Source organism: Sphaeroforma arctica, assembly GCF_001186125.1.
Source record: "Sphaeroforma arctica JP610 unplaced genomic scaffold supercont1.304, whole genome shotgun sequence".
Lineage (NCBI taxonomy): Eukaryota > Ichthyosporea > Ichthyophonida > Sphaeroforma > Sphaeroforma arctica.
In genome coordinates, this window is record NW_014040254.1 from 192 (window position 1) to 26,816 (window position 26,625).

Genomic DNA, 26,625 nt, shown 5'->3' on the forward strand with positions numbered 1-26,625 from the left:
AATAGGTTAGCCTTAGGTGCGTGAATTGAGTTAGCCTTAGATGTGTGAATTAGGTTGGTCTTAGGTGTGTGAATTAGGATAGCCTTAATTGTGTGAATTAGAATAGTCTTAAGTGTGTGAATTTCACGTGTGGTCAGGTGCAGTGCAGTGGGTGCAAGTGTGCGCCCATTGGTCGCCACACAACTGTCGATATAACGCCAATTCAACACACAACAACCGACTCATCCATTCACACACTCACAATACTCAGCGGGTGCACTTTCGTGTGTATTGGTCAAAGGGATACCCCTGCAGATACGTGGGTAGGTCTTTGTTCTACCCCTAAAACCCTAGAACAGGGCCGCATGACTCACCGGGTGCCCTGTCCTTCGCGCGTCCGGCCCTTCTGATGCGCTGGTTGCGTCGCTTGTGCTCCTTCTCTTGCTCCGCCTTCACTTCACTGCGAATGCGACGCTCTCGCAACGCAGAGACGGGATGGTACCAGAACCCGAACTTGCCTGTGCATTTCGCGTTACCGCAATTGATCTGCAATATAGGGCCAATAATTGGGTCTGGATAAATACAATGAAAGGTTGATTCGGGGTGCTGAAGACCAGACTGTATACCTGATGCCGACGACAGCCGGTTGATTCGCCTTCGAAAAAGGAGTTGAATGTGTATATGTGTAAACCAAATATATGCAAGTGCACATAGCAGTGCATGACTTTCGTGGGTGTGTGTGTGTGTGTGTGTGTATATGTATGTGTGTGAGTGTGTGTGTATATGTGTGTGTGTGTGTGTGTGTGTGTGTGTGATCCATGTGTGTGTGTAAGTGTGTGTGTGTGATCCGTGTGTGTGTGTGTGTATGTAATCTCTGCGTGTGTGTGTGTGTGTAGGTAACCATCGATGTTCAGGTAGACATTTGAACATCTCTTGCATGCAAATCACACCACTTGTACCTCGAAATAACACCTTGGCTGTTATAAGACAGAGCGTGTATAGCAAACCCGATCACAATCTGTCACTGCAGAACAATCATCACAATGCACACTGCAAGTGAGTGTGCTGTCGAAGGGTGCGCAGATGTATCATTGTCTGTCGTGTTGTGTCTGACATACACTTTGCCCCTACTGAATAATTGCGGACAAGCCGGTATATACGCACGTGTACATTTGACACTCTCTAACATAACAGTTATCACGCACACACATACGTACACCATAGGTATACACATACATCTACATCAACATACAACTCGGCTGCTGCTGGATGCATCACACCCGAGCAGCTCTTACCACTTGTATGCATCTCTAGGTATGCAAAGAGCAATAGCAGACACTGAGGTCATGTGAAGACAAGCAGCAGCACACGAGGCTCATGCATGTACACACGTGCAGTGAATAGAAATACCAGACACAGAACATCCTCACAGGTACACACACTGTGTGTACACATCTGCACACACCTGTCGATGGTAGTCACTTGGATCGTAGTCGAATTCCTTATCACACAATGGGCAGTGATGAACAGCGGTGACACAGCCGAAGCGCAGCAGACAGCCACCGCACCCGTACTGCTTAATACCCATCATGAAAAAGTTATATGCCTACAAGCAACATACACGATAGAACCACAGCACAAGGAGTGAAAGGAGTGGAAGGGGTTAATACTTAATACCCATCATGAAGAAGTTATACGCCTACAAGCAACACACACAATAGAGCAACAGCACGAGGAGTGGAAGGAGTGGAAGGGAGAAATACAAGCAACACGCACGATAGGACAACACAAGGAGTGGAAGGAGTGGAAGGGGATAATACAAGCAATACACACGATAGAACAACCGCACAAGGAGTGGAAGAGGTAAATAAAAGCAACAGACACGATAGAACAACATCTCAAGGAGTGGAAGGAGTGGAAGGGGTTAATGCTTAATACCCATCATGAAGAAGTTACACGCCTACAACCAACACACACGATAGAACAGCACAAGGAGTGAAAGGAGTGGAAGGGGTTAATGCTTAATACCCATCATGAAGAAGTTACACGCCTACAAGCAACACACACGATAGAGCAACAGCACAAGGAGTGGAAGGAGTGGAAGGAGTTAATACTTAATTAAAACCCTAAAACCCTACAAGTAACACAAAAACGCACAATAGTACAAGGAGTGGAATACCGCAGGAGGGGCAGACGAATAGATGTGAGGCAATGTAATATAACACACATACCACAAACCCACACACACACAACTGTATTACTCACAACATACATAGCAGACACTCACCAGCGAGACGGCATCAACCTATCAGCCATATACATCCATGCCCAACTCACACCCAGCAGACACTATATTCACACACAAACACTGAACACCGCCCACATCCCCAGACTTCAAGTACACTCCAGATATAAACAAGGCCAAACTCCTCTAAACCCTAAAACCCTAAAACCCTAGAACCCTGAAACGTATGCACTAACCCCCTTCTCCAGACCGAGGTCCGGCGTGTTCCATGGGATGTGGCATTTGGGGCAGTAGATGTGAGTCTCGTAGCAATTGTCATTCGATCGCTCCACGCGCTCAGCCTTCTTGCGCTTGCCCGATGGTACATCGTCATCTACGCAGTGCCAAATAAAGACATTAGCACTACAGTACAACCCAATTCACGCGACACACATGTGACAGCAGAAACGACGCATATGACAACAGAAATGACACATGTGACAGCAGAAATGACACATGACAGCAGAAACGACACATATGACAGCAGAAATGACACATATGACAGCAGAAATGACACATATGACAGCAGAAATGACACACACGACAGCAGAAATGACACATATGACAGCAGAAACGACACATATGACAGCAGAAATGACACATGTGACAGCAGAAATGACACATGACAGCAGAAATGACACATATGACAGCAGAAATGACACATATGACAGCAGAAACGACACATATGACAGCAGAAATGACACATTTGACAGCAGAAATGACACATGTGACAGCAGAAATGACATATATGACAGCAGAAACGACACATATGACAGCAGAAACGACACATATGACAGCAGAAATGACACATAGGACAGCAGAAATGACACATATGACGGCAGCACAACAGCGCTACCAATCCACCACCACGCGGGTGTGAAGTGTCAACAGAAACAATACCACACACACTCCATTTGCTGACCTTAGAGCTCAATCATTTCGATGCTCAAGCGCAGGCCGGCGAGTGCGCGAGCACAATCACCTGACCACGTATGTACAATGGCACAAACATGTACTATTGCGAATGGCACAACCATGTACAAGTCTGAATGGCACACACGTATTAAATTGCGGATGATGCAGGCAGAGCCAATTATATACGCTGTTATCGCGACCATCAGCAGCACTAGATTTAGTGATCGACTACAATGCAAATAAACGCAGCTACTGTTAACCACTACACTGTCCATACGGAATGACATGCATCAACGTATTCTACATCACCTTCCTCCTCTGGATTAGAAAGCGTATCAAACGCATTGACGAGTGCCTGGAAAGCAGCCTTGCTCTCGGCACTGCTATCGTGCTTGTCGGGATGAATCTTTAGACTCAGCTTCAGATACGCTTTACGCATAGCCGCCACAGAGCTCGCAGATGTGATGGGCACTCCAGCAAGTGACAGCAGAATGGCGTGCTCGTCCTGGTAGCGTATGATGTCGTCTATTAACGTTTTGGCATTGCCGCCCCCGGCACCGGCTGAAGGAGTTTCTTCCTTCACGGCACTGTGTGTTGTAGAGGGATGGAAGCACATTGGTATGAGATAGTAGATGATATACACCGTACGTCGACGGAGATAGATGTACAAACGATTATGGTTAGAGAGACGCAATCACTTCGCAAACTCACGTACAACAAATACGTAACGCTAGAACTTAGTACGCGCACAGAGGGTAAACCCGCACATGTATGATGTCAGGGACACGCATACGAGCAGCACCACAGCATGCAGCAGAGTGTGGATGAAGTGACTAAGTGCCCCCAAGAGTGTTGGTTAGTGTGAGACTAAGACTGACCATCTGGTCGAGTGCGCGTGGTAAACGTAAGAGGGTGCAACATTATACTACAACCAGTGCAACCAGTACCCCTCGCAATACAAATGCAATGCTCATGTGACATATATCGATTGAAAAGGCTAACGACACGTGCCCAACCTAACATAAAACCAGACAACTCGAATAAACCCTAAAACCACCAATCACAAGTGCATTCCATATCATATGCGCGATTCAAACTCCTGCCCATATCAAAACACAGCGCATGGCATCCACATACATTGTATGTCAAACTATTCTTCAAACTCGCAATACATACAACACTCACAGACTGCATCTGTTTTTAGCCACACAACCCATCCGTATCTCCATCCCGATCACAACACACCTATCGCCCTTCTGATTGCGCAGGTGATGTGCCAGTCTCGGCATAAGCTCACTCTTGTCACCAATTGGCGACAACCCGTACGATGCCAAAGCTTTCCTAATTTCCGATACGCTCATGGCCTTCACCTGCAGCGCTTCTTGGAAGTTAATGCACGATTCGTTGGGGCTGCCCTTGTGACATGCGTCTGTGCATGGATCTTTGGCCTTTGCACAGGGACAAGTTGCACACTTGCCGCGACAATTGCATTCAGCCATGTTGCGTTTATGTGTGTCTGTGTGTAGTGTGTGTGTATGTGTGTGTGTCTGTGTGTATATGTGTGCGTTGCTTTCGCTCGTCTCCACAGTAAACCCTCTTCTTAGTCTGTAAACTAATAAGTATTAAATTATATATATTTATATATATTTTAAAATGTCACTCAAGTGTCTGAAATATTATTTTTGGAATAAAAATATAGAACACTGGGCAGTGGCCAGTACACTTTACCGGCCCACTCTTTGCGTACTATGACCAAATATAGCTGCTGTACATTTTAGCGGTCTTCTATGGCCTGACCGCGTCATTGATCTGTCATCAACTCATCATGTGCTGCGGCTTCACCTTTGTCTTATATTTGTATTCGAGGCAATATATCATAGTAATAAATACATGCTACAATAAATATCATAGATACTTATATGTGTGGATATCTATCCCTATTGTGATATTACTACAGCCCTGTACACATTCTTCACATATAGACATAGATTAATGCTATCGCATGTATGGATGGATGTATATATATATGTGTGTGTGTATGTGTGTAGATATCTAACCAAACTGAGAACAAACCGATGTAAACCTGTGTGTTCCATTCATATATAGACAACGACCCATGTGCTTTTTAAAATAACACAAACACAGACTGGTACTTATGACACTTCTGTCTATACCCACACAAATAGACATATCTGCATACTCACTTTCTCAGATTTGTTGAACACGCATAGTCCGTAGACGCTTACGGTGCACGGGGAGCTACCCTGTAATACGTAAACAGATTTGACTCTCCTGCTATTGAGTGTAAAGACTGTGTAAACCCCACGATGTTGTTTCGGGAATCTGCATGGACCATGCGATTGCTTTCGTGGCAAAAATTTCGACCCTCACATCTCTGTAGAATTACGAGAAGACGTACGCATTCAATACATACAGCGACAAATTCGCTCAGCTGGAGTGGGCATCGCATAGCCCCATCCAGTGCAACGGACGTTATACCGACCATTGCAGGTGCAATGCCGCATGGAAACACGAATGTGACACGAGAGTACAGTTGCGATGACGTGCAAGTACATCTCACACCCAGACGAAGTGTGCATGCGACAATAGATAGAATTGCGCCTTGTAAGCAAAGGCTGAGTTGGGATCGGCTGTGGTGCAGTGGGCGTAGGTACACCACAGACACAGTAGGTAGGCATATAGATAGTGAATCCCGGTATACCAGTGCAAATATTCCGGTACACCAATCGCCGTCTGAGTCCGAGAATGAATGGAATGCGGAAGAGTTGGCTGAACTCTACAACAGCACAGAAGTGGAGACAATAGTGTCTGAGTCAGAACACGCGATAGACGAAGTGGCGGATATAGATGTGAATGGTTTGACGGCCGAGGAGAGAGAGGCGCTGAGTTTGATGAAGCCCACCAAGCGTATCATTCGAACGGTAAGTGTGTGTCATTGACATGGCATGTGTGATATGTGAACGGATTTGTATCATTCGAATGGTATGTGTGAGGTATCTGTATCTTTCGAATGGTATGTATGTGCCATTGGCATGGCATGTGTTATACGTGAACAATATTTGTATCATTCGAATGGTATGTGTGAGGTATCTGTAGCATTCGAATGGTATGTGGGTGCCATTGACATGGCATGTGTGATATGTGAATGGATTTGTATCATTCGAATGGTATATGTGAGGTATCTGTATCATTCGAATGGTATGTGTGTGCCATTGGCATGGCGTGTGTGATACGCGAACAATATTTGTATCATTCGAATGGTATGTGTGAGGCGTCTGTATCATTCGAATGGTATGCGGGTGCCATTGACATGGCATGTGTGATATGTGAACGGATTTGTATCATTCGAATGGTATGTGTGAGGTATTTATATCATTCAAATGGTATGTGTGTGTCATTGGCATGGCATGAAATGTGGTGATATATAAACGGTATTTGTATCATTCGAAGAGCGCGTGATATGGCATGATATAGTAAAAGCTCAATCTCTCAGTGTCCACGGCTTATTTATTGGGGCTGTCTCTATTAGTGCATCCCTACACCTCATGTATGGCGAGTGTAGGGCAGTTATCAAGGTCTCACTGTCGCCCTCTGATGTCGTAAAGTACATGTCGTGTCGTCTGTTTTAGTGTGGTGTACATACAGCCGATGCCTTAGTGTGAGTGTGGCCTACACTTACGAGTGCTCTCAGAGTCGCGTGTGCTGACGTGAACGTGTCTGTCAAAGGTTATGCCACCTCGTGCTTCCTTTGTGAACACTTCTCGGTTGTTGATGCTTGCATTGCGCTCCACCTGTGTCTGCCGTTATACTATTGCCGTCTGTCCCTGTACACCCACATGTCCCCCCCATCCCTCCTACACCAGCGGAACGGGTTTGTGGATACCATGCGCGTGCGTGTGCGTGCAGGCAAGGGTGGCAATGGCTGCATGAGCTTTCATCGCGAGAAGTTTCTCGAGAGAGGTGGCCCAGACGGAGGCGATGGCGGCAGAGGCGGCAATGTGATTGTCGTGGCCAGCGATACCATCAACAGGTGGGCGATAGCTATAGGCAGAGCTTGTGTGGGTGATAGCTATAGGCAGAGCTTGTGTGGGTGATAGCTATAGGCAGAGCTTGTGTGGGTGATAGCTATAGGCAGAGCTTGTGTGGGTGATAGCTGTAGGCAGGGCTTGTGTGTGTATTATCTATGGTCACGGCTTGTGTGTGTGTTATCTATGGTCACTGCTTGTGTGTGTGTTATCTATGGTCATGGCTTGTGTGTGTGTTATCTATGGTCACGGCTTGTGTGTGTGTTATCTATGGTCACGGCTTGTGTGTGTGTTATCTATGGTCACTGCTTGTGTGTGTATTATCTATGGTCACGGCTTGTGTGTGTGTTATCTATGGTCACGGCTTGTGTGTGTGTTATCTATGGTCACGGCTTGTGTGTGTGTTATCTATGGTCACGGCTTGTGAGTGTGTTATCTATGGTCACGGCTTGTGAGTGTGTTATCTATGGTCACGGCTTGTGTGTGTGTGTTTGTAGTTGACGTGTGAGTGGGGGCGATTGGTAGCTTAGTGTCAGGTGGGATCGGTGATTACCACCAACTGGTGTGGGCGTGCGTGATCACATATTTGTACTTCTGATTAGGTGTGTAGGTTCAAGGAACCTGTTAACTGTGGCATGGTAGTTCTAACAAGGTGAAGGCCTCCTGCAATGTTTGTGCATATCATCACGATACCACCTGACCATACCACCACACTGCACTACTGTGAACTGTTGCATGATAGTTGTAACAAGATGAAGGCCTTTTGTAATATACATGCACATCATCATGATACCACCTGACCATACCATCCCACTGCACTACTGTGACCTGTGGCATGGTAGTTTTAACAAGATGAAGGCCTTCTGCAAGGCAACCAACGGTGTCCACGGCAAAGGCGCTACCATGCATGGTGCCACTGGGGCGGATGCGCACATAGTGGTTCCTGTCGGCACAGTCGTGTACTCGGACGAGGTGAGTGTGCGCCTGAGCACAGGCATGTGTGTTACATGCATGTTTCACAGGCATGTGTGTCTCATGTATGTTTCACAGGCATGTGTGTCCCATGCGTGTTTCACAGGCAAGTGTGTTACATGTATGTTTCACAGGCATGTGTGTTACATGCATGTTTCACAGGCATGTGTGTCCCATGCGTGTTTACGTGCACACTATATATTGGTCACGTGTGAGGGTGCAGATGTGTGCAGGATATATATCTATGGCGTGGGTCATGTACATGTACTGTGTGGTGGCTGCAAGCGATAGAGAACGAGGGGAGCCTCTCGGTCGCATGGGCTGAGGTGATCCCTTAGGTCTGTGCTGTTGAGTGGTGTGGGTCGTATTAACGAGTGCCAGTATTTCTGCCACTGCGCTTTGTGTAGTGCGTGCGTGCTGTACCACGAGTCAGTGAGTATGCGGTGGTTCAAGTCTCTTGGGTTTATAGTTTTAATTGCGTATCCCTCTATACCCCCCCCCCACCAAAGGAGGCCCAAAAATAATGTCTGAGTGTTTTTTTTCCTTTGCCGCACCACTGTTGTCCCGTGGGTCCCATTTCATTGCCCTGCGGTGCGTTTTTTACGGCCGTGTGACCTGTTGTGGCATTGTCGCCAGTACCTCCTGTGTGGCTGTGGTTGTGGTCTCTGCTACGTGTCCGTTGGCGAGATGAGTGCGGCATTCCGACGTGTTCATAACATGCATGTTTCTTCTTCAAGACGTGCTAAATTCAAGCTTCTTCATCAACAAGTCTTTTGATACCTTGTGCCAGGCCAAGCAATCCGATCCCGATGCTGAGCCTGAGTTAATTGCTGACCTGACCAAGAATGGGCAGACCCTAGTACTGGTCAGAGGTGGCCTGGGGGGGGTTGGGCAATGTGCACTTTGCCAACTCTAAGAACAAAGCACCCCGACAGACCACCGAGGGCAAACCCCCCCAGGAGAAGATCCTGCGATTCGAAATCAAGACATTTGGTGTGTGTGCATTAGGCGCTCGTGTGGCAATTACGCATGTTGTGTGTGCGTGTAAGCGTGTATGTGTGTGTATGTGTGTGTGTGTGTTTGTGTGTGTTATGAGAATAAGTGCTTGATGTAGACGTTGAGTTTTCATTGATCCATGTCGTACGCATAGGAGAGTTTAACGTTCGCTGTTTGTTTTCCGTTGTTCAGTGTCCTGCCAGGCGACCCTTCATTGGCTGGTGCATATCACAGTGCCAGTGTATGCCTCTCACTGTGCTTCTCTTCGCGTTGCCTACATGGCTGCCTCCTTTGTTCATTGGCTGGTGCATATCACAGTGCCAGTGTATACCTGTTGTTGTGATTCTCTTCTCGTTGCCTACATGGCTGCCTCCTTTGTTCATTGCCTGGTGCTTATCACAGTGCCAGTATATACCTGTTGTTGTGCTTCTCTTTTCGTTGCCTACATAGCTGCCTCCTTTCTTGCTCCAGTGGGCTGAATGCGTTTGTCTTGGCTGTTCATTTGCGAGATCTACTTGTTTCGTAATCTTTTGTATTTAGATCTACTTCTTTCGCATTCGTTTGTATTTAGATCTACTTCTTTCGTGTTCTTTTGTATTTACTATCGTTTGCTTCTCTTCTTTCGTGTTCTTTTGTATTTACTATCGTTTCCTTCTCTTCTTTCTTGTTCTTTTGTATTTACTATCATTTCCTTCTCTTCTTTCGTGTTCTTTTGTATTTACTATTGTTTCCTTCTCTTCTTTCGTGTTCTTTTGTATTTACTATCGTTTCCTTCTCTTCTTTCGTGTTCTTTTGTATTTACTATTGTTTCCTTCTCTTCTTTCGTGTTCGTTTGTATTTACTATTGTTTCCTTCTCTTCTTTCGTGTTCGTTTGTATTTATTATTCTTTCCTTCGCTCCTCGTGCACAGCGGATGCTGGTCTGGTGGGGCTACCTAATGCAGGTAAGTGAACAAGGTGACAAGCAACGACACACCAAACCATGTGTGAACATGCGTCCCTCTCCCTCGCGGGACGATGGCCAGTGCTCCTCATCTCTGCAGGACTTACGTGTGTGTTGTAGGCTGTTTGTTTGTGATGAGTGGTGTATGTCACACATCTCGTCATGCAGGTGGGGTTGTAGGGTTGTAGATTATTTGAATCGTGTCGTTGCTTTTCCGTTCGTTAGTAGACTGCGTGTTGAACCTCTTGCCCACCTGTGGCTCGGCATCACCTCTGGAGTTGCATGGTTTATACGATGTCTTAGCCAGTACATTGGAGTTGCATGGTTTATACGATACTTCTTCACCAGTATATTGGAGTTGCATGGTTTATACGATACGTCTTCACCGGTACATAAACTACCCACAATGTCCAAATACGCACCAAATACCTGGATGAGGTATTCCTTTCTCTCCCAACTGATCCTCTGAGCCATCCAATACACCTCACTTACCCCTTAATCAGGCCCTATAAGCATTGGCAGCTTTGTGCTGTTTGCGTCGTTGCCTTATACACCTCCCTCACATTCTCTGTACTAGTTAAGTCGACGTTGCCTTATACACCTCTCTCGCACTCTCTGTATAAGTTAAGTCGTCGTTGCCTTATACACCTTTTTCGCACTCTCTGTACTAGTTAAGTCCTCATTGCCTTATAGACCTCTCTCGCACTCTCTGTACTAGTTAAGTCGTCATTGCCTTATAGAACTCTCTCGCACTCGCTGTACTAGTTAAGTCGTCGTTGTCTTATAGACCTCTCTCACACTCTGTACTAGGCAAGTCGTCGTTCCTGAGTGCGATTACCGCTGCGAGACCAGAGGTGGCGTCCTATCCGTTCACCACTCTCAACCCACACGTGGGTGTATTACACTACGACGACTGCCACGCGCTCACGGTAGCTGACATCCCCGGCATAATCAAGGTGTTGTATTATGTATGACGTAAACAGGTGATGTACTATGTATGACGTAACCAGGTGTTGTACTATGTATGACGTAAACAGGTATTGTATTATGTATGACGTCATCAGGCATTGTATTGTGCAGGACGTGATCACGTATTGTATCATGCATGTGCCTTAATCAGGTATTGCATTCATGTACTGTGCATTGTACTATACACTAATCGTTGGGTTTGGTAGTAGTCCTTTACACCTAGCATCATCCACTCTCAACCCCTCCTAACACAGGGCCTCAGATGTTGCAAGTGATTGCCTCACATCTTCTGCGTTGTGCATTGTCTGTTGTTGTGGCGACTTGACGTTGATGTACACCACGTGATGACCGTGCACCATGTACCGTTGAATGAATGGACTGAGCGTTTGCGATTAGTCTGGCATGGTGTATTGACCTGTGTGTTTCTGAAGTTATTGCGGGGCGTTACGTTGCTGTCTGAGCACACGGTTCTTTATAGAACCCTCGCACTCACAACCGTTGACTGTTAAACCTTTCCGGTGTGTTTCTCATTCCTTCTGTTATTTCCGTTGACTGTTATACCCTATCGGTGTGTTTCTCAAGCCTTGTGTTTTGTCTGTTGACTGTTATACCATATCATTGTGTTTCTCAATCCTTGTGTTTTGTCTGATGACTGTTAAACTCTACCGGTGTGTTTCTCATTCCTTGTATCTTGTGTTATACTCTACTGGTGTGTTTCTCATATCTTTTGTTATATCTGTTGACTGTTATACTCTACTGGTGTGTTTCTCATTCCTTGTGTTATATCTGTTGACCGTTATACTCTACCGGTGTGTTTCTCATTCCTTGTGTTATATTTGTTGACTGTCAAGCTCTACCGGTGTGTTTCTCATTCCTTTTGTTATACCTGTGGACTGTCAAACTCTACCCGGGTGTTTCTCATTCCTTGTGTTATATCTTGACTGTTATACTCTACTGGTGTGTTTCTCATTCCTTATGTTATATCTGTTGACTGTTATACTCTACTGGTGCGTTTCTCATTCCTTGTCTTATATCTGTTGACCGTTATACTCTACCGGTGTGTTTCTCACTCCTTGTGTTATATCTGTTAACTGTCAAACTCTATTCGTGTGTTTCTCATTCCATGTGTTATACCTTTTGTCATATGCGTATCTCTTCCAGGGTGCACACGCCAACTTTGGCTTAGGGCATGCATTCCTGCGCCACGTAGAGCGAGCGCGTGTGTTGGTGTATGTGGTCGACTGCGCTGGGATGGACGGACGGGACCCTGTGGAAGACTTGGCCATTTTGCAGGTGTGCTTGGGTGTGGCAATCGTATGTAGCATATGTAGTGCTTGGGTGTGGCAATCGTATATGTAGTGCTTGGGGTGGCAATTGTATGTAGTATGTATAGTGCTTGGGTGTGGCAATTGTATGTAGCATATGTAGTGCTGGGTATATATCACACATAGTCCTGAGTATATGCTGTATATAGTCCTGAGTATAGAATATATATCGTCCTGAGTATATATCATATATAGTCCTGAGTGTATATCATATATAATCTTGAGTATATATTATATATAGTCTTGAGTATATACCATATATAGTCTTGTGTATATACCATATATGGTCCTGAGTGTATATTATATATAGTCCTGGGTATATATCATATATATTCTTGATTATATACCATATAGTCCATATAGTCCTGAGTATACATCGTATATCGTCCGGAAAATATATCATATTGGGTTTAGCCATAATACTTATTTTGGTACACTATTCCTTTAGTATAAATAGAATACGTACCACTCTTGCACTTTCGGTACTTTTGTGTCTCGTTCGCAGTTGTCTTATCCTAGCACTAAGCCCCATAGTCCGTATCAACATGCTTGTGTATTCCCCCTGTGACTTACGCTTATTGCTACATGCTTGGGCATTCCCCCTGTGACCTACGCTTATTGCTACATGCTTGGGCATTCCCCCTGCGACCTACGCTTATTGTTACATGCTTGGCTATCTCCCCTGTGACCTACGCTTCTTGCTACTGCAGCGTGAACTGTCGCTGTACAAGGAAGGCATGGTGGAGAGGCCGTCTCTGGTAATCGCCAATAAAATGGACCACCCTGCGTTCGCTGCCAACTACGAGCGTCTGGTCAGCTCGTGCGAACACGAGGTCGTCGCTGTGTCAGCGCTCACAAAGGTACGTGATATACTACATGTGCGTTTGGCTACGCAACAGACACCCAGATCCCAGGTGTGTATGCATACATGCGCACTCGTCACGGCTATGATCGGCAAGAGTAGCGGGGTATCTGGGAACTCAACATATGTTGTGATGTCTTGCAGTGTGTGCCAAGTGTCCACAATAGCGAAAACGGCTGGTTTGCTCCGACAATGTAATGATAATTGGACTCACACGTAACTCCCATGAATACACTATTGAGCGGTCATTGGGACGCATAGTGCGTGTGTGCGGGTGATACTTTTGCGCTCTTGCCCGATGTAGTGGGGTGCGGGTAGACATTGGTTTGCTGTTCCTACTGTTAGAATTGGGTAATGGTAGGCGAGTGTTGCTTCCTTCCCTCCAGCGAGTCAGGCTAGTCGTTCTCTCAACGATCAATAAGTGTACTGACTCATCACCCACCCTATGTGCGCCTCAGGAAAACATCAAACGGTGTACCAAGCGTCTTCGTCTGCTGATTGAGAAGAACTTCGGCCCTTTGCAATACTCTGCGGAAGCGTGGCGATGACCACCGCAAGCTAAACCCCTAAACCCTAAATCCTAGAGCAAGTTGTAACTCTATGGTATCGAGGAACAACAACAATTACTGCTACTGCCGCGAATGAATGAGTTTCTCTCTGCAGGCTCGTACATGGCCACCACGGCAGGAGGCCGTACCTTTGCACTCACGAAATGTGACCGTAGCAAGCAGTTTTTATCTACAGGTTGACAACACATGGCCACCGCAGGCATGTAGTTTCTGAAGATCACAGCAGGCGATTTGCTCTTTTAGATTCGAAATAGGACAACAAGCCAGCTGTATCGTCAAGTTCACTATGGTATCCACAGCAATCGAATTGCTTCAGTGTTATCAAAGGATAACGTCCATTACTGCAAGGGATGAGGCCTTGATATCAGCTTGCTGGAGCGCAGCCGTGTCTGTGGGCCAATCGCGTCACTATCAGCGTCCGGACGTACGGCTATACTATTGAACGACCAATTCTGCCATTGCACTAGGTGTGTAAAAGTGCACGACGGCATGTGAGAAAGACCACTGCTCAGTATGAAGTATGTGACACTCTTTAAATGCGTCGACAATCACTTCCTACTGGTGATCGGATAGTAAGTAAAGGACGGTATAACATACACCCAGTTGATTCCTACGAGTCTGTGCACCTGACGATGCTGCAACAGGCGATTCGCTGGTTTTGTCGATGTACAAAGTGGACAATATCGGGATACACACTAAGCATCACGCAGCTGGAAGGCCACTGCGACTGAATTCGCGCACAGCGATGGGCCTTGCTCACCCCAACTACTTCTAGCTGCGTTCTCAACCTTTCCGTTAAATGGGCTTAGGTCTCTGCTATAGGATCAACACTAGTTCCAGAGTCCAGCCGTTTTACTTTATGTCTGCGATGTCTGACAATTTCTGCAGTCTGAGACGCGCCAAGGCCCGACAAGAGTGCTAGGACTAGCTTGAATATCACGATGGTTTTCTGTGCAGTTGTTGCGTAAGGACAAGAAGACTATCTAAATAGTGTCTACGAAAAGTGCAGAGACATCCGAATCGTACAGTTTGTCTACTGCAGACGATTTAGAGAGTAGTTTGTAGGCATTTCGATAACTAATCTAATTTGGAATAAATTTAAATACCATTGTTTTATGCGCACGGTGACATACAGATGATAAGGTTAGTTTCGAGCCATCAGCCCATCACCCTCGAATACATTCAAATCTGATTTATAGAAGCCGACCGAAAAAAGTACATAGTTGAGTACCCTTCGAAGCATTCAATAGTATATTTACACCTCAATTTTATAATAGCCAGTAAACCAGCATGAAATTATGAAGTCTATTGGCTTATCTTTACATGTGTGACTAGTCTCATCAGGTCTAGTGCAGACGATGATTTGACTTGTCTAACTGCTGGATTTCATGACATAACTGCCCTCTCCGATTGAACGTAAATTCTTTACCGGAACGGCCGGATTTTTGGCTGAATATATATATCTATATATATATATATATATATATATATATATATATATACGGTGTTGCTGAAAACTGTATCGAACCTTCTGTGAAGACTGTACAAGTATAATTTGATGCGCACTTGTGCAGTTTACTTCACCAAAATATTTATCGCAATGTGCACAAAACTTCAAGTTTTTTTTTATAGTACGAAGCGCATCCCCCGCACTTCACATTGCCACAGTACAGCGCGCATCTTCGTACCTCTTGCACTTCTTCAACGAGTATTAAGTCACACCTGAACAATTGCCAAGTTGCCATGGCAGCAAGCTATACTGGTTCTACCATGGCGTCAAATGATTAGTGGACGACTTGGTCTTTGGGGCAATGCTGTTGGGAGTGATTGGCTGCGAGTACTTTTGGTGATTGTGAGGGTTGTCGTAACCGTTGCGCTCATTATTGATGTAGATGTTGCCGTGTTCGCAAGAACAGGTTGCGGTGCAACAGACTTTGGCAACGTAGTGCTTGTTTGCGTAGATGCAGTTGGGGCACTGGAACTGGCTGTTGCACTATTATCCTCAACGTGGCACTGGCCGTTGCAAGGCTTTAGGTAAAGCAGTGATTGTCGGGCTGGGTATTATAAACACAATGCTGGTGGAAGGACTAGCAATTATATTGAGGCATGAGACAATATAGGCTCTATCTGACGATGGTGATGAACTCCGCCCGATGTATGGTTAGGAGGGGCACTCACACTAGCCTTTGCGCTAACTGAAAGCCAGAGGGGTTCCGCTAGGTCTCAACATAGGGAAGGCGCTTATCGAGGGTGTTTAGATACAACTTTGTGTTAGAGTGTAATGTGGGGGACTTATAGGTAAAGTGAATATGTATCTAAAGAGTGGCGTGTTCGTTATTTATGATCTCACCCTCAGTTATGTACTGATGGTGTCTGTACTAGTTCTCGACCACGGGTTAGCCAGGGTAAAAACTCATGATCAGTATGAGAAACCTTATAATACACTTTAGTACTCTGATATATTTCTAGAAATTAATATTCCACTTTCTTTGTTACGAGTTGTATGAGTGTAATGTGGGGGTGTGTTTGAAAGAATTTATCCCTGATCTCACCCTCAGTTGAATAATGATGGTTTGTGTAAATACTAGTGTTCAACCACTTGGGTTGGCCAGGGTTAAAACTCATATGATCAATTTAAGAACTCTTATGCAGAACACTTAGGACTCTGGTATATTTTTAGAATTATATATATCACTTTCTCTGTTACGTACTCTCAGTCTCGGGCCTCGGCTCTCGGTGGCCCGTGTCCTATAAATAGAATAATCTGAGAAGAAGTCTCAATTTACCTGTACGTTCTCTAGGGCTGACCCACCTATACATTGATAAATTTGAGAACAAGTCCCAAATTACTCTCGGGCTGACGGCGTAAAACGTTATTAACGTATTTAGAAGTATGTTTACTCATGTTGTCTCTCACTTTGTGCCCAAAATATGACACTGGGTGTGCCGCTCAAATTAGGCACAGGACTCACACTGATAGTTAGACAGGCAGGGCTCGGGGTGGGCGACACGATACAATCTCAGTTACCTGCTACAATCATCGCAATGTTTTATGGAAACCTAGGTCATGTGATGTTTCACTATCGTCTAAACGAAGGCAACACTTTCCATGAGTCCATGCTGATTTAGCTACGACGTATCGCAATCGTCTTACCAGGCGACCTCTGAAATTGAGCCTTGACACTCGGTGTTAGTGAATTTTTCTCTGTTCGAAACTTTTATAATCACATTGGTCTATAGCACCAGTGTGTGCTTCCTTGTCCTTTATTTACATCCGTGTCACAATATCTGTTCAGTATTTGAGTGTCTGGACCGAACGTGAAACTAAAAATCTCAACAACAACAAAAATGAGCGCTGGTGTAATAAAAGCTCGACTCACTTGAGACAGTATCAATGTTCAAAATTGGTGACCACTGTCGTATCTGCAAAAACGAAGGTTACGAAGTGCGGAGGATCAAGAATACGCCAATGCAGGACAGGTACCAACAGCAACAGATAGTACACTTGCACTCATGAATGTTAGAAACGTACTCCCGAGAAATCACATTCTTGATTTCGAAAACCTCTGAGTCTGTTTCCAGGGGGGGCACCTATATTCCAATTTCAAGAGCTCACCCCAAAAAGAAGAGGGGGGGATTCGTCTGAAACAAAAATCGATTTGGAACCGCCTTATCTATTTATGTAAATATTGCTTATGGTGTTGATTTGGGGGTATATCTCGAGTTGTTCGCTTGCTGCACAGTACAGTTATTGTTAAACGAAGGACATCCCCTTAAGCATTCAAAACCTTAACATTTCGATTGGGGAATCCTACAGGTTCAGGAGCCCTAGGGGAATTGAAATAGAAGTAATAACAGGTTTAAGTGGTCACGCATGACACAAATACCGGTAGCCGGTAGTAATGAATCACTATTGATCCGGATCATCAATATAGATCCGACGACGGCTTTTGACATGTGTCTCCTGACTCCTCTGCAGAGAGAAGTAGTATTGTTGTGTTTAACTGTAGTGGACTGTGTAATATATAAGGAAACTAAGCTAGATGTTACATAATCCAACTAGTATACAAGAGGCCGGCCTCGTTGTCCAACAGGCTACACTAGTAGACGGCTAGTCCATAGTCTGTGTAAAAATAGCGTGTTCCTAATAGTAGTTGCACAGTTAACGTATATTATAGACGTGATAGCGTATTAACGTTTATACTTAAAATACTGGAATACGTTTAACGTATTGTACATGGGACAAGAATTGAGATATTCAAGATTCTGAACATGTGATAGTACTCAGTAGAGTATGGGACTCTACTGTGGACAATTAGGTGGTTTTCCAAATACAGATTGGTTATTTTCCTCTGAAATTAGAATTGTACATATTTTGGGAATGATACAAATCTGACACCTAAAAATGACACTTTGGGAATCTCTAATTAACGGAAGTACCATGAGAGAGGGTCTCAGGCATGAAATGGTTGTTGGTACAAACCTATGGTAAAATTCGATAATAATCTCAGAGCAAGATAATCCACTGAGAAAAGGACAGGATCAGAGTTGTTAGAATTTAGGACAACATGGTTTTGATTCCTCCTAGCCAGCCAACTAGATGTGCCCGTCTATGCCTTAAATGGGATGGGGAGCTAGGTACCAAGTGATAGGGTTTAGGTGCAGATGTATGCTGCTCCGACTTGGTGTTTTGATTTTATTTTTGATTTTCTTAAGTTGGACTTGGATATATTTTATTGGTTAGTTTGAGTAGATAGTTGTTTCGAGGCGTGAAATGTAAAATATGCGTCCAATGAAATGATATCTATTCTTAGTAACTAAAACATAAATAAATCTAGACCGAAGTAGTGAGTGATTAGAGCGGAGCATATAGACAATAGTCTCAGTCTAAAATCCCCTAATCTTTTACTCACTACCAAGGGCTGAAGCTAAACCTATTTTTAACATTTTGCATATTAACGTTTTCACGTAAACGTCTTGGTATCGTATACGTATAGTCAGCCCCGACTTTTAAATATTTTTAAGTTTATAATACGCTATCGATATTATGAAGAAAGGAAATAATAAGGCAGTGAATGTAGCTAAGGCTGCAAAAGTAAATTGGTTTACTGTAGGCGATGAAAAGCAAAAAACACCCCCGGCATCATCAGTGGACTCTGACGTAACTGAGATCACACCGAGACAACCAGTACCAACTCTGACTAAACAAAAACGTAAGAGGTTGGTTGACTCGGGTATGGGTAATGTGACTACGGAGCCACAGAAGCCACCAGCGAAGAAGGCGAAATCTCGAAAGAGAAAGGCCGAGAAAACGGATTAAAACCAATCCTCAGATAATTCAACATCGGAGGAAGTGCGACATGCACTGGAATCAGATGTACCATCTCCACCAGTGAATACGCGCAAAGCACGTAGGCGAGATCCTATTTATCACATGATAGCAAGGGATAGGAGTGCCTTCCTGAAGGACTACCAACCAATGGTACATGATTTCAGACCTACTAAGCAGCGGAAGAAAAAGCAAGCCGCAGCGAAGGATCAAAGTCATGATGAATCAGGGGGGGATGACTCGGAAGATGAGCCAACAGCACTGTTGGATCAACCCCAAATCAACGTATCGGAATAACACCTGCGTTTCGTGGATATAGGTCCGGATGATGTGGACCAGATATTTCACCGTCAGGACGACGATTCGGACAACAGGATTGCCTCACAATTCCTGCGTATACCCAAAACACCACTCCGACCGGCTTGGCGACAGAACTTTGATCTGGGCAATTCATACCAGGCACAGATTGATCTTCAGGGGGAGGGTCAACGAAAGTTGATCCGACAGCGGGCCAACAGGACATGGGTGTTTCGAAATACGTATGAAACGTACTTTCCGGACGTATCGAAGACCAAACCAGATGGTACCATCTCACCGAGGTATGTGATGAATGCATGAAAACTGACGAAGGTAAGCAAGCACGCAAACGTTTCCGTCAATTTCAAAAGATACTGCCGGAGGTATTCGGAACTAGGAGAGATGGAATTTTTGGTACGCAATTCGGGATCTGCTTGTAGATCTTCCCGACTTGATATCAAACCATTTGGCACCTATCAAGCCATATTGGCGTTCAGATAATGGAGAGGCAAGCAGACTCCGGTCTTCCTCACCCGAAACTCAATTTTCGCCTGGATTGGACGCAACAGCAATGTCGCGAATGGCATCTGAACAGGAGCCTAATCCAAATCCATTACCGGAAGGAAATCCGCAGAGTGCCCCAGAGCTATTTCAGAAGGACAACCCGACCGAAGAGCCTAAACCTGATCAGGTGAAAGCTAGAAAGTTCTTGTCGTCATCGGAAGACAGTACGGCCCCGGCGGCTATCCCAAAGACGACAAAGATGCTATCCCATCCGAAGCGTTCATTAACATTGAACAGATCGATGGATCAAAGAATGTGGCAGATAACTGACTGCATGGTCAGATCCAATCGGAAAAGAAGAGATCAGATCACTCTAGTAGTGATCTGAAAATTGCTGAATTCACTGTTCAAATGAACAAGGCCGAGGCAGCTTCATTCGAGGCGATGGATCTATGTAGGATTGATGCCGCTAGTCTTTATATGACAATGGCTACGCATCTCCAGACTAAGATTGATTCAGAACTAAGAATGATTCAGACCGAGAAGGCTGTGGAAGGCAAGAAGTTTGTAAAAAAAAACATAGGTAAACTACCAACGACATACAGATCTGATCGAAAGGACCGGAAGGATCCAATCGATACTAGCAGTCTGGCGTTGTTATCTAGGTCTTTGAAAGAGTTTGGACAGATTATGCTTACAGAGACATTTCACCGTCAGGACGACGATTCGGACAACAGGACTGCCTCATAATTCTTGCGTATACCCAAAACACCACTCCGACTTTAAGCCGTCCTCTTACAAATATAACAAGTTAGAGAAGGCGAAACAAGCGATCATTAAGCTGAAAACGTGGAAAGAGCAGAGTGAGATGATCGTCCACTTATTTTCGACGGACCCTCAACCGGAATTGCTTGTATCGATCATGATACCACCGGAAGAAGGAACGCCGGTGTTCCACTATTTATTAGAGTTGGACACACACATGTCACGGGCCCAAACTCAGGAGATGTCGCCTGATAAGCTATCCATGTGTGTACTATGGGTGCAGTCAATCTTTTGGTCAAACCTACATAGGAGAGATCAAGAGATTCTGTATGCCGATATGCATCAATCTTACCCGGACAAGGTACGAGAGATCTCCATCGGGGGACCTACCTACGGTATAATGAAGCTAGCGGACTTAACCTGAGCAGAATTTTACTCGAGAGCGGATCAGACGTTTACCAAACGCCCTAGTTCCGTGGTGAAAGTCACTAATGCTCAGAAGAAGGTCAGCGGCAATCTTACCGGAGGATCAGGCAACGGTCGAGACTATCAATCCACTAATGGAGGTCAGAAAGTACACAAAGGGGGTGACATGGGTGGCAACAAGAACAAAAATATAAATGGTTTTGAAATCAACATGATCGGTAGGCAACCCTAAGCCCAGGCATAGGGAGGTCAAGAACTGTAGTGAGATTTATTGCAGTTGACGAATGACCCAACATGAGCCGAATGGCAGATGGAATCGAAGGCACGTAGAAAAGTGTAAGCGCTTTATCGAGAAGTGTGCCGACTATACCGGAACTGGAGGTTACCACAAGCATACGTGCAAGGTGAAACCAAAAGTTGAAGTCAAGTGACAAACATACCGGGTTTTGTCACTAAGACAAAAGGACGCACCTCAAGACGAACGTGTAATCCTTAACGTACGAGTTAATGGACATGAAATAAAAGCGTTGTTAGATCCGGGCTCGCAAATTTCATGTATATCCTCTAGATTCTGTAAAATCACAGACGTTACTCGTAAGTCAGAGCCAACTATGTTGAAATTGGCTGATGAAAGAGAGATCACTTGCAGAGAAATGGCAATCGATCTTAGGTTTACATTGACAGACCAACGTACTACAGTTACTAAAGCAGTCATATGTAACACTTCACCAGACTATGATCTCATAGTAGGTATGGGTGATTTATTGTCATTAGGTATCACAATTACAGGCTTACCTACTAACATTGAACCACAGAAGGATCAGTCGGACGACAATTTGTTGAAACCGGTATATAAACCTTCGAAGACTGTGAAGGAGATGATCCCTCACTTTACAAAGAAACTCAAGGACTTGATTTTCGAGAAAGACAAGATTCTGATCACGGACTGGGCTAAGTTCAAATTCAATAACGGAAACGTTAGTCTAGACCTGACGAGAGTAGATTTCTCGAAGCTGAAGTGTCCTACAAGTAACTATGTTGCATGGCGTCATGAGCAGGTCGTACGAGAACAGGTTAAAGCATGGTTAGATGACGGAGTGATCGCAGTCAACTATGAGCCGACTCCCGTCAACCTAGCGCTTTTAGCCGTCGACCAATTCAACTCTGACGGGTCACTGAAGAAAGTTCGGGTGTGTTTGGATATGAGCCCAATTGATGCTTTGATACCGACACACAATTTTCACTTACCAAGGATAAACGAACTATTCAGGCGCATGGAGGGAGCTAAGATATTCTCCACTAGCGACCTGACGCAGGGCTACCACCAGATGAAGATCTGCCGACCACATCGGAAGTATTTCACCTTTACTTGGGAGGGTCAGCAATATTTGTTCAAAGGTGCCCCCTTTGGGTTACACATGTTACCTGCGTTCTTTCAACAAATTATGCAAGACTTGTTTAGGGACATGGACAATGTACAAGCATACATTGATAATATTGTGGTATTCACCAACCCAAAGAAGAGCACGACAAGGTTGTGCGAGAGGTTCTAGACAGACTCGACAAGCACAACTTTAAGATCAACAGTAAGAAATGTCACTTGATGGAATCATGATCGATCCCGGGAAGGTCGGACACTTACTAAACTGGAGAACTCCTACCACGGGTAAGGATGTCAACAGTATGTACGGATTCGGCAACTTTTTGTCTGACAAAGTACCACACCTGGCAAGTTATTCAAAGCCCTTTGGGCATTTGAGATGTCATAAAGGCAAACTAGGCGCGCTGTGGACCAAAGACTATGATGACGCATTTAAGCAGCTCAAAACAGTGGTTCAACAGGCACCAGTAGTACAGCCACCAAAGGATGGTATTCCATTCATGGTAGCAACAGACGCATCCGACATGGCACTCGGCGGCGTTCTGTATCAAATGATTGATGGGAAACCGAAATATGTACAGTTCTTTAGCAAAGCTATGAATTCGTCTCAGATCAATTACTGGCTATTGTTACTGCACTCACTCGTTTTAAGGATTATCTATATGGAACACACTTTAATGTGCTATGTGATCAGAAGTCATTGCAACACCTAAAGAACATGAAACCTAACTCACAGTTAGTCAGTCGGTGGCATGACACGATCGCAAAATTATCTTTCGGCATAACACACATACCGGGTATTCACAATCACTTACCCAACATGTTGTCCCGCTTCGTACCAGACTTTAATAAGATGGTGAGGGAGTTACTAGCTACGGATTGGATGGTCAATCCTAGGTGGTTTAAGATCGCAGACAACATACATGGACCACATAACATAGATTTTTTTGCCGCTCATCATAATGCACAACTGCCGAGGTACCGGACACTGGAACATCCGAAAGAACATGGATTCCAGATTGATTTGTCTAACGAGAATGCCTGGGCAAATCTTCCATGGTTATTAATACCACAGTTGCTAAATTATGTACATATTCAAGATGCTACCATCACGTTGTGTTGTCCCCTAAGACGCTCAGATAAATGGCTACCACAGTTGATCTCAATGATACAATGTGAGCCGATCTATGTAGATAGAAAGGTAGATACTTTTCTCTACCAGGGTACCCGTGCAGTTCAAAACACGCCTTGGCGACATACTATTATATGTCGAATAGGTCCAGTTGGAACAACCAAGTGGACACCATCCGAGACTTTCAAACAGAAGGTTGAGGAATCCAAGATTCCACTCTTGAATCCTAAGTCTCAATCAGAGACTGAGACAACACAAGCACCTGCAGTATGTGTTACCGAGATACAGCCAAATTCAAAGGAATCAAAGAGGAGCGCATCACTAGCGAAAGCCTTCTACAACAAAATACGGTCTGACAGAAAGGTCACCGTAATATAGTGAGGAAAGGTCACGTAATATAGTGACGAAAGGTCACCGTAATATAGTAACGAAAGGTCACCGTAATATAGTGACGAAAGGATAGGTCCAGTTGGAACAACCAAGTGGACACCATCCGAGACTTTCAAACAGAAGGTTGAGGAATCCAAGATTCCACTCTTGAATCCTAAGTCTCACTCAGAGACTGAGACAACACAAGCACCTGCAGTATGTGTTACCGAGATACAGCCAAATTCAAAGGAATCAAAGAGGAGCGCATCACTAGCGAAAGCCTTCTACAACAAAATACGGTCTGACAGGGAAACCGCATACCGAGCAGAAACTCGATTGCTTAAGCAATTGATGAATGACTTCCCCAAGGTATATGATCATGTGACCCAACTATTGGATAGATCAAACATTAGTCGGATTCACGATGTCGGATTCACGATGTAGAAGCTTTAGGCCAGATTGGGCAAGACGAGTCTTCGAGTCCAGGTGATGACGTGGGGGAATCCTCACCACCTGATTTCAATGTAACAAGTAAATCACAGGAGGCGATTCTGAAGTGGTTAAGACAAAATCATGCTCTTAAGCACATGGATATGGTTAGAGCTGAGAAAAATTGCAAGAGGTACGGAATCGTACACCCGAACCTCAAGCAATATATATCTCAGGTGTATCACGAATGTAACAACTGCGAAGTTAACAGGATCAAGCGCTACGGATACGCACCTTTACGCAGCGTATCAGAAGACGAGCCGTGGCGCCGGGTTATCATTGATTTGATTGAGCTACCCACGTCCGAACACACGAAAGATAGATTTGTCTGTCACGTGTTTGATGTCGCATCAAGATATAATGTATTATATCCGCTGAAAGATAAATCGACACAAACTGTGGCTGAGTGCATATATAAGTGCTTCGCAGATTTCGGCTGGCCAGCTATTGTATGTTCCGAGAACGGTAGTGAGTTTACAGAAGATGTCATGACGACACTGTTACTCGTTGCGGGATCATGCCATAAGATGGGTGTAGCTTCCAAGCCTCAGACACAAGGTGCGAACGAGGTACGACACAGAAAGATGAAGGAGTTCATGCGAGCAGCACTACATGATGATGCTGACATGTGGCCCTACTCAATCAACTGGGTACAGACACAAATGAACGAATCCCCTGATTCAGTCACTGGTACAACACGGCAAAACGCACATGTATACAAATCCCCGAATGTGCTATAATGCAGTCCGCGTCGATCATGGAAGCCCAGATCCAAGCGCAATACAGAAAATGTCCGGATTTGGTGACTATAAAAGAAGATGGACGATCGTGTGCCTTCAAAAAGAACAAAGGCTAGCTGCTTGGTAGTTGGCATCTAATTTGGTAAGCGTCTGTTTACGCTCCAATCTGTCGTTCGCAAAGCGGTACATCTTCTTTAAATTTGTCAAAGCTGCAGAAAAAAATAAGAATAGGGGTTATAGGATGCATGTGAAGTGTTGCACATTGTCTATGGTAAAATCATCACTTGCAGTGTACAAGATCGCGCGATAGTGTCTGTTGGAGTATAATGTAGTAGACATTAAATAAAGTGCAAATGTATCTGGCCTCACCTTTGGTTGTATACCTAAGGTGTTTGTGCTAGTGTTCAGCCGCTTGGACTGGCCAAGGTAAAACCACATATGGTCAGTATGAGAAACCTTCGGCAGAACACTTTAACACTTCGATGCTATTCTATTTCGATTTCTCTGCAACTAAATCTCACGCTGATACCTATCCGCATAAGTTGTGACTCACATAGAATCGGAGCTGTTTTTAAAATTTTGCGGTTGGCAGACTTAATCCATTCTCGGGAGTTGGTTGAGAAGCTTAATCTGCTCTCGGGAGTCGGTTAAGTATCAATTTAACTCTCGGGTGTAATTTAAGCAACTTGAATAGCTCTCTGGAGTGAGCTATCTCTGATGACTTCGATAAATCAAAGAGTATTTCTTGCTGTAAAATCTGGCCTGAAACCTGTAACAAGTCTCTCATAGCTTGTGTAAGAATAATCGGAGCTGCCTATTGGTAAGAGCCTTAATATCCTCGATCGCACAGGATGTGCCTCTAGCTGTTCTTTATTGAATAATTTGCACTAGAAATACTAAGTGTTTATGACCACATGCTTAAGTTGTAGATAGACATAAGAACGTAAGTCACATTAATACAAATATGGCAATTATGAATAAAGTTCCATCCGAGGAAAGGTTAAAAAAAGAAAAAGTATTCGATTTTGAAGATTGGCGGGAGGACCAAAATCCGACAGTAGTCATATATAGATTATAAAATATAGTTTATAATATTCACATCTACCAGGTATGTTTTAATGTGAACTCTTGGCGAAAGGTTTGAGCCGCTAAATGATTTTGGTCAGACCTGATGGCAAGCCCACTCTGGCTATAGTTTGATGCCAGACACAAATACTCTGAGGATCATTTTCGTACAAACAGTTTGGATATTACATTGGAAGTTTAGTGTCGCAAATTTATTATAATAAAAAATCCTCATGGCCGCTTTCCGGTTCGGGTGAGTATTTGGATGG

At 44.5% G+C, this 26,625-nt stretch overlaps 2 protein-coding genes across 2 annotated transcripts; one reads left to right on the forward strand and one right to left on the reverse strand.

Annotated features, from left to right (window-relative positions):
- Positions 1-321: 321 nt before the first annotated feature.
- SARC_05007 (hypothetical protein) lies at positions 322-4,775 on the reverse strand (the record flags this gene model as incomplete). The annotated part of the gene is made up of 5 exons (XM_014301133.1): positions 4,424-4,775; positions 3,488-3,765; positions 2,461-2,597; positions 1,445-1,585; positions 322-525 (listed from the first exon to the last, which is right to left on the reverse strand). The coding sequence occupies exons 1-5, from the start codon at positions 4,675-4,677 to the stop codon at positions 322-324; spliced, it is 1,014 nt and encodes a 337-aa protein (XP_014156608.1). The 5' UTR covers positions 4,678-4,775.
- A 919-nt stretch (positions 4,776-5,694) lies between these two features.
- Positions 5,695-14,642, forward strand: SARC_05008 (hypothetical protein; the record flags this gene model as incomplete). The annotated part of the gene is made up of 10 exons (XM_014301134.1): positions 5,695-6,120; positions 7,063-7,229; positions 8,067-8,196; positions 8,987-9,061; positions 9,114-9,230; positions 10,103-10,241; positions 10,945-11,090; positions 12,265-12,396; positions 13,139-13,288; positions 13,749-14,642. The coding sequence occupies 10 exons, from the start codon at positions 5,695-5,697 to the stop codon at positions 13,836-13,838; spliced, it is 1,572 nt and encodes a 523-aa protein (XP_014156609.1). The 3' UTR covers positions 13,839-14,642.
- Between the last annotated feature and the right edge of the window lie 11,983 nt (positions 14,643-26,625).